General features: G+C 34.4%; 1 protein-coding gene across 1 annotated transcript in view; it reads left to right on the plus strand.

The window, feature by feature from the left end:
• The window catches only part of exoc5 (exocyst complex component 5), a 46,642-nt gene that overhangs the window by 18,029 nt on the left and 16,314 nt on the right, over nt 1-12,299 (plus strand). The window contains exons 5-10 of the mRNA XM_039741173.1: nt 2,120-2,184; nt 2,839-2,867; nt 3,754-3,863; nt 5,613-5,657; nt 6,581-6,721; nt 7,153-7,235. Coding sequence (XP_039597107.1) covers nt 2,120-2,184; nt 2,839-2,867; nt 3,754-3,863; nt 5,613-5,657; nt 6,581-6,721; nt 7,153-7,235 — 473 coding nt within the window. The remainder of the gene's footprint in view (nt 1-2,119; nt 2,185-2,838; nt 2,868-3,753; nt 3,864-5,612; nt 5,658-6,580; nt 6,722-7,152; nt 7,236-12,299) is intronic.

Below are 12,299 nucleotides of genomic sequence, written 5' to 3' on the forward strand. Positions count from 1 at the left end.
AATAGTTTAATAAACGTAGATGTCTTTTTTCAGTAACTTGTGATAATTTAATGGACATATTTTGAAGTTATATTCTTTTAATATCACTATATGTATAATTTTAAACAGGTGCCTGTTTAGTTCCAACATATTTTATTCTGGCACATCAATGTATGTTTTAAAATCTGCCTATAAAAGGGATTATAGTCTAACTTTAAGACACTGAGAGCAATATTCAAAACCTGAGAAATGCTTTTCTTTATTAACTGCTTCACAATACAGAGTACAGTCCACTACTCAGTCACTGTAACCAGCTGAAAGCTATGATTGAGAAGTACTAAGGTTATAATCAAAAATCTTGCTTTCTTAGGAATTATTTGGAATTTGTGAGTATTGCATCAGGAAATTCTAAATGATTCATAGCATGGGGGTGACATGTAGTTTCAGTTTGTTAGTCTATTAGCCAGCAGAACATAGGGATGGGAATTGTTAGGGGCAACACAATTTGATATTATCAAGGTCCTTGAGTTATAATGTGATAATGTTGTTTTATTAGTTTATGGAGTGGTGGCTCTATGGCTAAGGATCTGTGCTGGTATCTGGGAGGTTGTCATTACCCCCAGAGGGGATCCTACCCTGTTGGGCCTATGAGAATGGCCCTTAACCTGAACATTGCTCCTGGGACACTGTACATTGGTTGACCCTGCGCTATGATCCCCAACATCATGTGGAAGACCCCTTGGGGATTAATGAAGTATATTAAAACAAAAAATATTTAATTTTGTAGTTCAATTATCACATTGTTATAATGCAATATATTTTAATTATATTTATTGTACTAAAATAATTGAGCCCTTATGCTCATAGTAATTTCATAAAATAGCATTTGGGAAATTATAAGCATCAAGCCTGTTTTTCTTATGTTATTTAAACAAAATTGAGCTCAAAAGTCAACTTAAACACACTTCGAGTGTTTTGTATTGGACTTCCTACAGCAATGTTAACATTTTCAGTTGCCTTTCCACCTCTTATGCCATAGATGAATAACTGTTTACAGGCTATTTTCAAACAAGAGTAAAAATTGCCATGTTATTTTTTTTAAGTAATTCACTTGGTTATGCAAGTACCAAAATTGATTTTACAAAAGCTACCGGAAAAATCTCAATACTTACCATTGTATTGATAAAAGGTCCTATCAAAGATGTTACAGTACTATATGCATTGATGTCCAACCCCAACCACTTCTTGAATATTCAGGCTTAAGCAATTTAGAAACCTTTTTTTGATCCTTGGATTTTTTTCTGAACATAGGTTCTATGTAGGTTCAACCAGAAAATGTTTTTCTGTCACAACATTGAAAAAATTGCGTTGAGTTGTTGACCTCACTGTCTTTTTAAATATTTGAATAATGAATATTTTTTGTATGTGTTTTACCTTTTAACTCTTAAGGTTTCTGGGTGTTTTGAACTGAGTTTTTAAAGTAAATTATTTTTTTATTTGTCTTTTTAAATATTGTTTAAAGGCACAGACACACTGCTAGAATTAAAAAATGTGCTTTATCAAAATTCATCATAAAGCTAGCCCAGACCCTACTTTTCTACTGTGCGAGTTGTTAATAGATTTGAGAAACTTGTAAATCCTCTATAAAACATTCTCTTAGGTAAGGTAGTATTGTTTCTTTCCACATCTAACATTTGACATTAATGCTTTACATTCAGTTTATGAAGAATAGTCTCATCAACACCACATAAAGAAGCTTTTAATTTTGAAGACGCAAATGAAGTAATTTGATTCAAAATCATCTGCCCCTAAATATGTATCTTTAGCTCTTAACTTTGATTTATGTACCTACATTAAATTAGTGAACTGTATCCTCTTCATCTAACCCAGCGAATCAGAGTCAGTTGTTTATGTGCACATTTTTTATTTATTTATTTATTTTTGCAATGTTCACACTTCTGTGAAATGCACATATTGACAGGAGAAACTACAAGATATCCTTCATAATCGTTATTAAAATTACATTTATGTGATGTGTCATTTTCTGTCAGTGTCTTCATCTAGTGGATTCTAAGGTCATGATGATATTTTTGATTGTATTTATTTGTTTAATAAAAGACCTTTTCATCGTACTTGTCAGATCAAGGAAGCAGCAGATATAATCCAGAAGCTGCATCTGATTGCACAGGAGTTACCCTTTGACAGGTGAGTCTCTTATACTCCTTTAGATGGCAGGCGAACAGTCTATTAGGTGACTGTTCATTCTTACACTTGGTTTCCTTAAATCTGTTTTTATAAATTTATGTTAAGGTTGTCTGTTCGAACTTCATTACAGCCTTATTATTGTATTGTGTTACTCTGAATGAGTCCTTTAACCTAGCAGTTCCTAAAATGTACAGTGGCTGAAGTTTTTGCTTACTTTTTAATCTGACAGAAAATAATCTGGAGTATTCTTAAATATGTTTATTTAATGAAGCTGCTTAGATATTCAGATCCTTTTTGCTTTTCGAGGCACCCGTGCAAAAGCACTAAGACTACTGTGACCTGTTGGCACAGTTTTCCTTTCCCTAGTTTTGTTCACTCACCTCACTTTCTGCTGTGGCACATTGCTTCAAACAGTTTAACTGAGCTTCATGTTTTTAAAACTGGTGTTGCTCTGGGTGATGAGTTTCTCTTTAAAAAGGCATTTCTCTTTTATTTCTCATGTTTTTTTCCTCCCATTGTAAGCTGAGTTTGATTTGCCTGTGGCCATGAAGTCTTCACACATCCTTTTAAGAACCCTCAGCTGGAGCCCTTAGCACCAAGTTGTATGCAGTCAATAGGCTTGTTCTAATTTGCTTTCACTTTTGTTTCAAACAGGTTTGCAGATGTAAAGGCAAAAATTGCAAGTAAGTACAGACGTAGAATTTGATGTTTTGGTCCCTTGTGCATATTCGTGAAATCTGTAGCTGTTACTAAAGTTGGCTTTCAACCTAAAACACTTTCATGACAATGTTTGCCATGTTCTCCATAAAACATCTTGATGTTTACAGTAAACATTACTATATTATATTTTAAAAGACGGTAACTAAAAACATCCAGACATTCAATTATTGTGTTAAATTTCATAAGGAACTGTCCAGTGGGGTATGTTTGGAATGACACAATATACAGTAATGTTAACATGAAAAAATATACAGTACAGGCCAAAAGTTTGGACACACCTCCTCATTCAATGTGTTTTCTTTATTTTCATGACCATTTACATTGGTAGATTCTCACTGAAGGCATCAAAACTATGAATGAACACATGTGGAGTTATGTACTTAACAGAAAAAGGTGAAATAACTGAAAACATGTTTTATATTCTAGTTTCTTCAAAATAGCCACCCTTTGCTCTGATTACTGCTTTGCACACTCTTGCCATTCTCTTGATGAGCTTCAACAGGTAGTCACCTGAAATTTCAGATTTCAGTGAGAATCTACCAATGTAAATGGTCATGAAAATAAAGAAAACACATTGAATGAGGAGGTGTGTCCAAACTTTTGGCCTGTACTGTATGTTTGCTTTCCTAATAGAGAAAACTGAAGATGGTATCCCTTAAAGAGCATAGTGAAGCATAGGCAATGTGTAAGATTTAATGATTTCCAATATTGACTTTGCCTTTTAGAAGCAGCTTATATGGGACACTAGAAATCCATATTTTGCCTTGTGATTGCAGCTAGAAGTTTAATGAGTCCTAAGCTTGAGCTTTGCTGCTAATGATCTATATTTTGTGTACTATTGATATTTAGGTAAATACCATGACCTGGAACGGCAGTTGATTCAAGAATTCACCGCTGCTCAGCGTCGTGGTGAAATTGCTCGCATGCGAGAGGTGGCAGCAGTTTTGCTACACTTCAAGGTACTTACTATCATTTTGCTCAATTTTGGAACTATGTTATCTTCAGAAATTGTAAGATCACTGCAAGTTATGATAGCATTTCACCATTCTTCCTTCAGAAATGATAATGTCACAATATTACAAGTGTAGGAATCTTTTGTTGAGCATCTGCTACAGATGAGTTTCTTCTAAAACTTAAAAGTAAAAAAAAACAACATTTGAATATTGATCAGAAAAAAAATCCATCAAAATGTTACTAACCCCACTCCCCAGCTAGGAAAGACAAAAGCAAAATAGAACAATTAAATATGCTTCACTATAATGCATCCAAAATACATCAAAGGGGCCCCTTCTCTGACCATACTTCACTGCATTCCAAGGTCTGATGAGCATTTGCATGCATAATAAACATAAGCAAGTATTTAATTTTGTGCTAAATGTAGGAAATTGAAAGTGTGTTTAACTTTTTAAACTGCCAGGGTCAAGACTTGTATTTGAAGCAAATAAGTTACTGGTTCAAAGTCCATCATTGTTTGGTTGTGCTCCAGATATGTAAATATATATATTTCTTTTCTTAAGGTAAAATTACTGTAGTTTAATATTTTCAGTGTAAATTATGAAAAATACATTAATTGATGAAAAACAGAACTATAATCTGAAGGTGAAATTGAAGTATATAAGGGTGGAGTCTTTAGTAGTGCAAAGATTATCAAGACCAATAAGAAGGGACATCTTCCCAGCCAAGTTGCTATACTGCTGTATAGTTGACTGGAGCTTTTCCAAATGGTAGCTTGGTTCTTACTAGACAGAGGCAAGGATTTAAAGCAGTGCTGTCACTTCTCACTAATGATGCAAAGTGTTTTTTAGAAGCATAATTACTCTTCTGTCTAAATGTTGGCACAAATCTAGAGTGATATATTATGAAGTCGTATCCGATCTTATTGTTTATTGTTACATTTAGTCGTGTGCTAAATAACCAAAAGGTACTTGTAGCTCAGTGGTTTCCATACTCAAAAGTCCCCAGGTAGCACTAGATTTACTGTAGCTATAGAGAAAACAAACTTTGAATGTGGTTCTTTAAGAGTAAGGTCTCTTCTTGAAAATTTTTATTTTTAGGATTATTGGTCATGGTTAATAACTGCTATAATTCTTTCTTGAGTATGAAATTGACCATTATAAAAGGGGATCTTGTATGAGTTGTGATCTGATGTAAAAGTCCTCTCCATATCCTACTTCACTGCTCAGCATTGAATAAGCATTTTAGACAATGCTAGACTGCTTCATAGTTCTTTTGTTGTAGATCTTTGGATTCACAACATCAAAGCCTTACTATTGAAGATGCATGAGCATATTTACACCAAGGTGATTGGATCACAAAACTACACCAGAAACACTCAATAAATTGGTGTCCTCCATACCTAAACATTTATTAGGTGGTGTTAAAAAGAAAGCAACGTAAGAAAATGGTAAACTCTTTACTGCACAAACGTTTTTTGGAATATGTCACAATTATCAAAATCAAAACAAGTGTTTATTATTGAAAATAATAACATTCATTAGTTATTACAACAAATAATGGGCTGTTGTGTTGTTTTCCAGTTTGAGATCATTTACTCTCATTTACTAATCATTTTTGTTTTGCATTTTCCATATGGTGCCAACTTTTTTCAAGTAGGAGTTGCAGATTTTTTAGTCACAATGTCATAAAAAGAGGTTTTGTGTAATATATCTGTATGAGTAAAACATTTATTTCCTTTTTTTTTTATAAAGGGTTATGCTCACTGTGTGGATGTGTACATAAAACAGTGCCAAGAGGTAAGTTGAAAGCTTGGTTGCATGCTTTTATACAGAAGAACTATATTCTTGATCCAGTTTCATTGTTTATGTACCTTCTGTCTCTAAGAGATTAACCACTTCATATTGCTAGACATATTCATTGAGCATGAGGAGCAGGGAGATTGAACATATGCAGTGCTGATCATTTATATGCCATATCCACGAATTTTTCTCCCTGATTTTTGTACACTGTAGAGGTCTAAACAATGTGATGTTTGTAGATAATATAGAAATGTGCCTGGGTGGCACAGTAGTTAGAATTGTTGCTGCTTCTGCATATCTCCAGTGTTTGATGTTATATCCCATTATGAAACTTATTGTTTGGAATAGGCATATTTTCACTTGGCATTCTCTTCATGTACTCTGATTTCCTGCCACATCCCATGTGCATAATTTTGATGTGACCTTAAACTAGTCATGTATGAATCTTTGAGTGTTGATGTATATGTTAGTATACCATATGAAAGATGGAAGCCATCTCCAAAGTTGGATCCTGACACTCACTACTGTTGGGATAGTCACTGCAGTCCTGATTATTTTGAAATAGTCATGTATATAAAATGTGTTAATAAAAGATATTGGGTGTCACAATTATCATTTATCACTAATATATTATAGTTTATTTTTATAGTTCAGTAGCATTTCAAGATACATTTATATATAATAGTTATTAAAGATTATAATAAAGTAGAATTTTTGGATTACTGTTTGGCAGCACTGAAAGTGTCATTTGGAGGTGTGTGAATGGAAGCTAATAAGAAAACTTAACTGGAGTGTAAGATTAATGTTTGGTTGTGAAAGCAAAGTAACTTCATTAAGTTTCTAACATTAGTGCACCTTCTGAAAACCAAAGGTAACAAAACAGCATTAAGTTATCATTCCCTTTCTTAATTAATGTATAGGGTGCATATTTCCATGATGACATTTTTGAAGACACTGCTTTGTTGTGTCAGCGTGTCAACAAGCAGGTTGGAGAAGTTTTCTCCAGTCCAGAAACCATAATGGCCAAACTTATCCAAAACATTTTTGAAAATAAATTGCAGGTAAGCAAGTCAGCATATTACTTGATTTGTGTTCTTCTAAGCTCTTGATGTTTACGAGTAATTTCTTTATGTTAATTCTTCAGCATTTTTGGGGACTTAGGTCTATAGTCTGGCTAAATCATGTAACTGCTGTGCTTAGTAGAAAGCAGCATCTCAAGTAGGTTTAGACGTTTATGTTTTAAAACTGAGTCCTAAAAATGTACATTAAGCCACGATCATAAATTTATGAGATTGGTAAAAAGCACAAAAGATAGGATGCACTGCTTTTAATTTAATCAACATTACTGATTTTCATGTTTTATTTACTGTGATTTAATGCTTAAAACATGATAGTTGGAGTAGATGTGCCTTTTTCACTTTACCTTGTAATTAATTGCAAATATCACTGTAAGGTAAATAATCTTTTAAAAAGTCTTTTTTTCTCTCTGCAGAATTTTGTAAGAGACAAGCTGGAAGAAAGTCGTAAAACCGATGCTGAACAGTACCTTAAAGATCTCTATGACTTATATACAAGGTAATAATGATTGTTGCCGCTTATGAGTAATGTAAAATGTATGGTTAAAGTGATGCACTTTGGATTGAAGCAAACAGGTTCTCCTAATGAGAGCATGCTAAGTTAACTGTACATACAGTATTACCTGGGCACAATGCAGGAAGTAATTCTAGATTGATTTTTAGTTCACTCACATGCTTCCTAATATGCTGGTAGTTTAAAGCTAGTGGTTAACCTAGCATCTTTAAACACATTTGGAATTACTTTTAAAACAGGACCAACTAGAGTTAAAGACTTGCTGATGCTGATTGACCAGTGCTCTGCAGCTTTGAAGCAGGAGTACTAAGCAATGCACCACAGTTTTGCATAATAACAGACATTATTTTTTAAAGTGTTATCTTTTACTAGACATATAAAGCTATGGTAGTACTTGTACAACAAAACAAATTTGTGTCAGTGTAACTTCTTAATGTCTATACACTAAACATTTATGATTCTCTTCTAAATGTTTTATGGGTACGATAATATGTACATACTATTATATGTGTTCTACTCCTCATTTAGGGTTTTGGCCAGGTCATGCTGTACCTCTATCCTTCCCTGAACAATGCCACTGTATATCACCTTCTGAATCCACACTCCTAAAAAACATATGTAGGTTTAAAGCCATCTAAGCATTGGCCACATCCACTTGCATTTTCCTGCGTACTGTGTTCTTCATATGGTTTGAAAGATTACCTCCTAACCGTGAGCCTGCAATGTCCCTGAACTGAGTTTTAGAAGGCTGTTTTAGAAGGATATTACCCTAGTGGCAAGAAATGAATCTAAAAATATGTATGTTTTTTCAAAAGTATTCATTTTCATTTAGTATCTCCTAGTATAAAATAACATCAGCAACTCCAGGTTTCTCCTTTCTTTGTTATATACAGTAACATTGCTTTGCAATATAATAAGTCAAAATAAATTATTTGTAAAATATCTCATAATGTACTTTACTAAAGTTAATCTTACAAAATAGCTTCTTTTCATTATATAGTTGTAACTAAAATGATGCAATAATAAGCTGTTTAAAAATGCTTCAGTTTCAGAAAGAAGTTTCTAAAAAATGATGAAGTTTGCAGTATTGGATTCAACTATTAGTAATTAATGCAAATAAAATATAACTATACTGTCATGCATGCCAAAGGTGGTGATGTTTTCAAGTGCTTTTTTCTGGTCAAAATAGTACTGTTCTTTTTCTGTATATTGAGTGAAGAAGTGTACAGTTACATACTTCTTAAATTTAGTAAGCTTGAATTATGTCTGCCTTGCATCTTGTAACTTTTTTAAAACAAAATGATAAAATATCTGGCTTCCTCCATCAGAAGAACTAACATGATAACTCAGTTTGGTGTATGAAATACACACACCTAATTCCACAAGACCCCAATACATTTTTGTGTTTGGAGGCCTTGCCGGTGATTCTTAACTGTCAGACTTATGAACTGATGTCAGTCTAACTGTAGCTGCTTTGGCTCTTGTTTATCTGTTTTATTATACTTATAGTTAAAATCTGTGAACAGAATATGCCAGTGCTGCCACTGCATATTAGAGGGTCAGTTCTGTATTTTGTATTTTGAGAGCTTGAGCTTTTTGTCAGTGATGGTTCTTGAAGCAACGTATTACCTGATGTAAAAGATATCTCTGTTCAGACACTCAGAGGAATGATTTTCTTGATTCTCCATCTGCTATATGTGGTCTTGGGCATATTTGGCGATAAAATACATTATTTTTTTCCTGCTCTTCACTTTTTCTCCATGTTCACTTCAGCTTCCCTCTTGAATTTATCCCTCCTGTACTTCAATCACTATACTTTTCACCTAATCTTTGTCTTTTTCTCCACATGCCCAAACACCCTCAGCCTTTCTTACCTCGCCAAATAACATACCTTTTATCCCCAATTCATTTCAACTTTGCAGTTTTCTTAGTTTCAAAGAAGTTTCACATATCTATTTGATCATTGTCATCTCTGTCTTTTTAATTTAGCTCCATAGTCTACCCTCAGTACCGGTGTCCTACAATACTTGTACACTTTGAATGAAAATTTCCTTTCAGTATAAGAAAGATTATTATATGACTCTGAATAGTGTAAAGCTCCCCAAACTAATGCTGTATACTTCTCACATTTAGGCAAATATGTGTTTTATAATATATATGAAGAAACCACCAAATACTGCGAATTTACTTTCCCTTCATTGCTGGGTTCTTTTGAGGTTGTTATCACTGTGAAATACAAATTACGCTTGAACACCCTCTTACAGTGAACTGCTCACCTAATGAATATAGCTTATTTGTGTTAATACTGTAGGCCTAGTGCACACCACAAGATTTCCATCGTATCAGAGAAAAGAAAGATTGATGCGCCAGGTTGGAATTTTCAAGAAAAATGATCAGAAGAATATGTTTGTGTCCCCTAGAATGAAAACATAATTTGTCTGATCTTACAGGAAACTGTTGCAGTAGCTAAACAATACAGCTTTAGAAGGCATTAAGAGATGAAACATGAGGAAAATTTTTCGAAATACATAGATGTGGGAGGGAAAAACTTGAACAACTAAAAAAAAAATCATTTGCATGATATAAAACCCTATTTAGAAGAAAACGAAGTAAATATGGCAGAGTCAGAGCTGGCTAATGAGTATCACAACATATTGCTTCATCATGTAAACCTATCACTGAAGATGAGTTTATTAAGCTGTGTATGCAAGAGATTGTACAGGAGATTTGCCCAGAGAAATGGGACTGGTGTTAGCAAGGGTAGTTACCAGAAGAGTGGAAGAATTGGCAGACAGTCTCTTGCAGCAGCTCAGAAGGAAAGCACTGTGAATCGTTATTTATTTTATTGCCTTTGATGAGAATACTGACGTAATGGACATTGCACAATTGCTGGTATTTTTACTAAGCATAGATGAATTGTTCAATAACACCGAGGAGTTAGCTGCTGTTCATAGTTTGAAAGGAAACATAACTGGAGAAGAACTATTCCTATTCTTATGTATGTGTAAACCTCTTGAGCAGCTTGATTTGAAATGAGAGAGCTTAAAAGTTAGAGTGCCAAAGAGATTTTTTGAGTTACTCTCTGAAATCATCACATTTATGACAGAAAAGGGAAAGGCTGTCAGAGATGTCTCATTTTAAATGGCTTTGGAAGTGGGCGTTCCTCACTATCTCACCCAGCATGTCAATGAGTTCCAGACTACAGGGAAAAGGGAGACTCGTGTGTAATTTGTATAGTGTGCAGTGTCAAAGCATTTGAAATGTGTCTTCAGTTGTTCAAGGAACAAATATCAGAGGGAAAACTGGGTCATTTCCAGTCTGTGCAGAATTTTAAAAAATCTGAAATAAATGTGTCTCTGCTTTGCACCCTAGCAACCAAGTTACCCAAACTATTCAATAACATTTCAGTGATTATTTACCGCTCTGATGCAGAGCTTTCTGATAATAAAATAGGTCATTACAATAGCAATTGGCAAGAAGAATTCATAATTAATTGCCGAATTACGGTTTTTAAGGGTTCCTCTAGGGTGATTCTTGCATGATTTGGCTCAAAAACTTATCAGCACATCGTCATCTTGTAACAGGCTTAAGTTTCAAGTTTGGTATTTTTCCATCTATCCATTTTAGCTCTAGACTGTCCTCAAGAACCTGAGACACACAGACAGACACACACACCCATCATCAAGATATCAATGTTTTTGGTTTTGGAGATCTGTTGAAAATCAAGAGATTGAAATTTTTAACAAATCTAAAGCTTTCGCTCCTCCCCCATAAATGAAAGGTTATGTTGTGGGTGACGTGCAAAGCAAAAAAAGCACATTAAATATATGCTTCCTAAAAGACTTAGATGTCCAAAAAATTGAATTGTTATGGGTGCATTTTGCTCAGAATTCTCAGGATTTTATTGAACTTGCAGATGCCATTATGCTTTTTGAAAATCCTTTTCACATAACTCTCAATTCACCGCTGTCTTCCCTTCAGCTGGAGCTCATTGATTTGCAAGGCAATAGTTCATTGAAAGACAAATGCAAAGAATGTGATCTGATTACATTTTACAAGGAACTTTCCCGTGACGATTTTACTACTTTGAAAACAATGGCACATGGTTTTACTATAATGTATGGAAGCATATACACCTGTGACCAGACATTCCCATGGATGAGAACTACAAAGTCAAGGTTGAGATCCAGCCTGCATTGCCAGTCTGCAGAGTCCAAATTAGTCTGGGACATAGGCTGATTAGCAGCTGAGAAGCAAGCACACGCCTCTCACTAACGGTGTTGTGATGGATCAACTTGTCTGGCCCCAAAAAGAGTTGATTTTTGTTTACTGGCCCTTGGGATAAAAAGTTTGCCGACCACTGGTTTAGAAAGTTACCACCCCCTTTAAAAGATGTTTACATTTTGCAGCCTAAAAACCCAAAATGAAGACATAGAAAATCAAACTTTTTGTGTGCCTTGTAATTTGCACCATCCAAGTGAAAAAAAAGCAAAACTTTTAGAAAAAAGTTTTAGAAGTACAACATCTATCTATCTATCTATCTATCTATCCATCCATCCATCCATCCATCCATCCATCCATCCATCCATCCATCCATCCATCCATCCATCCATCCATCCATCCATCCATCCATCCATCCTGGGTAAGAGAACATTCTCCTGGGTTAATACTTAGTGCAAGCAACATTTGTTTGAATTGCAGCTGTCATTCTGTTCGGGTATTTCTCTACCAGATGTAACCTAGAACAGGTATACTTAATTATGGTCCTGGAGGTCTGAAATGGCAGCAGGTTTTTGCTTTAACCAGTTTCTTAATTAGAAACTGTTTATTTACTGATAAAGCAATAATTTGTTGCTGTCATTGCAGACTTCAGGACCATATCTGAGTACCCCTAACCTTGAGGGAGAAATATGTCCTTATTACAGAATTAAGTTCAGTCAACCTGGATAACAACAGTTGACGAACTTTACTTTTCCGTTTATCCTAGAGATATTTGATGGAATTTACTTTGAGGATCTGACTAAGCCACTTGAAACCATTGACTTTTTT

Source organism: Polypterus senegalus, chromosome 18 (genome assembly GCF_016835505.1).
Source record: "Polypterus senegalus isolate Bchr_013 chromosome 18, ASM1683550v1, whole genome shotgun sequence".
Lineage (NCBI taxonomy): Eukaryota > Metazoa > Chordata > Cladistia > Polypteriformes > Polypteridae > Polypterus > Polypterus senegalus.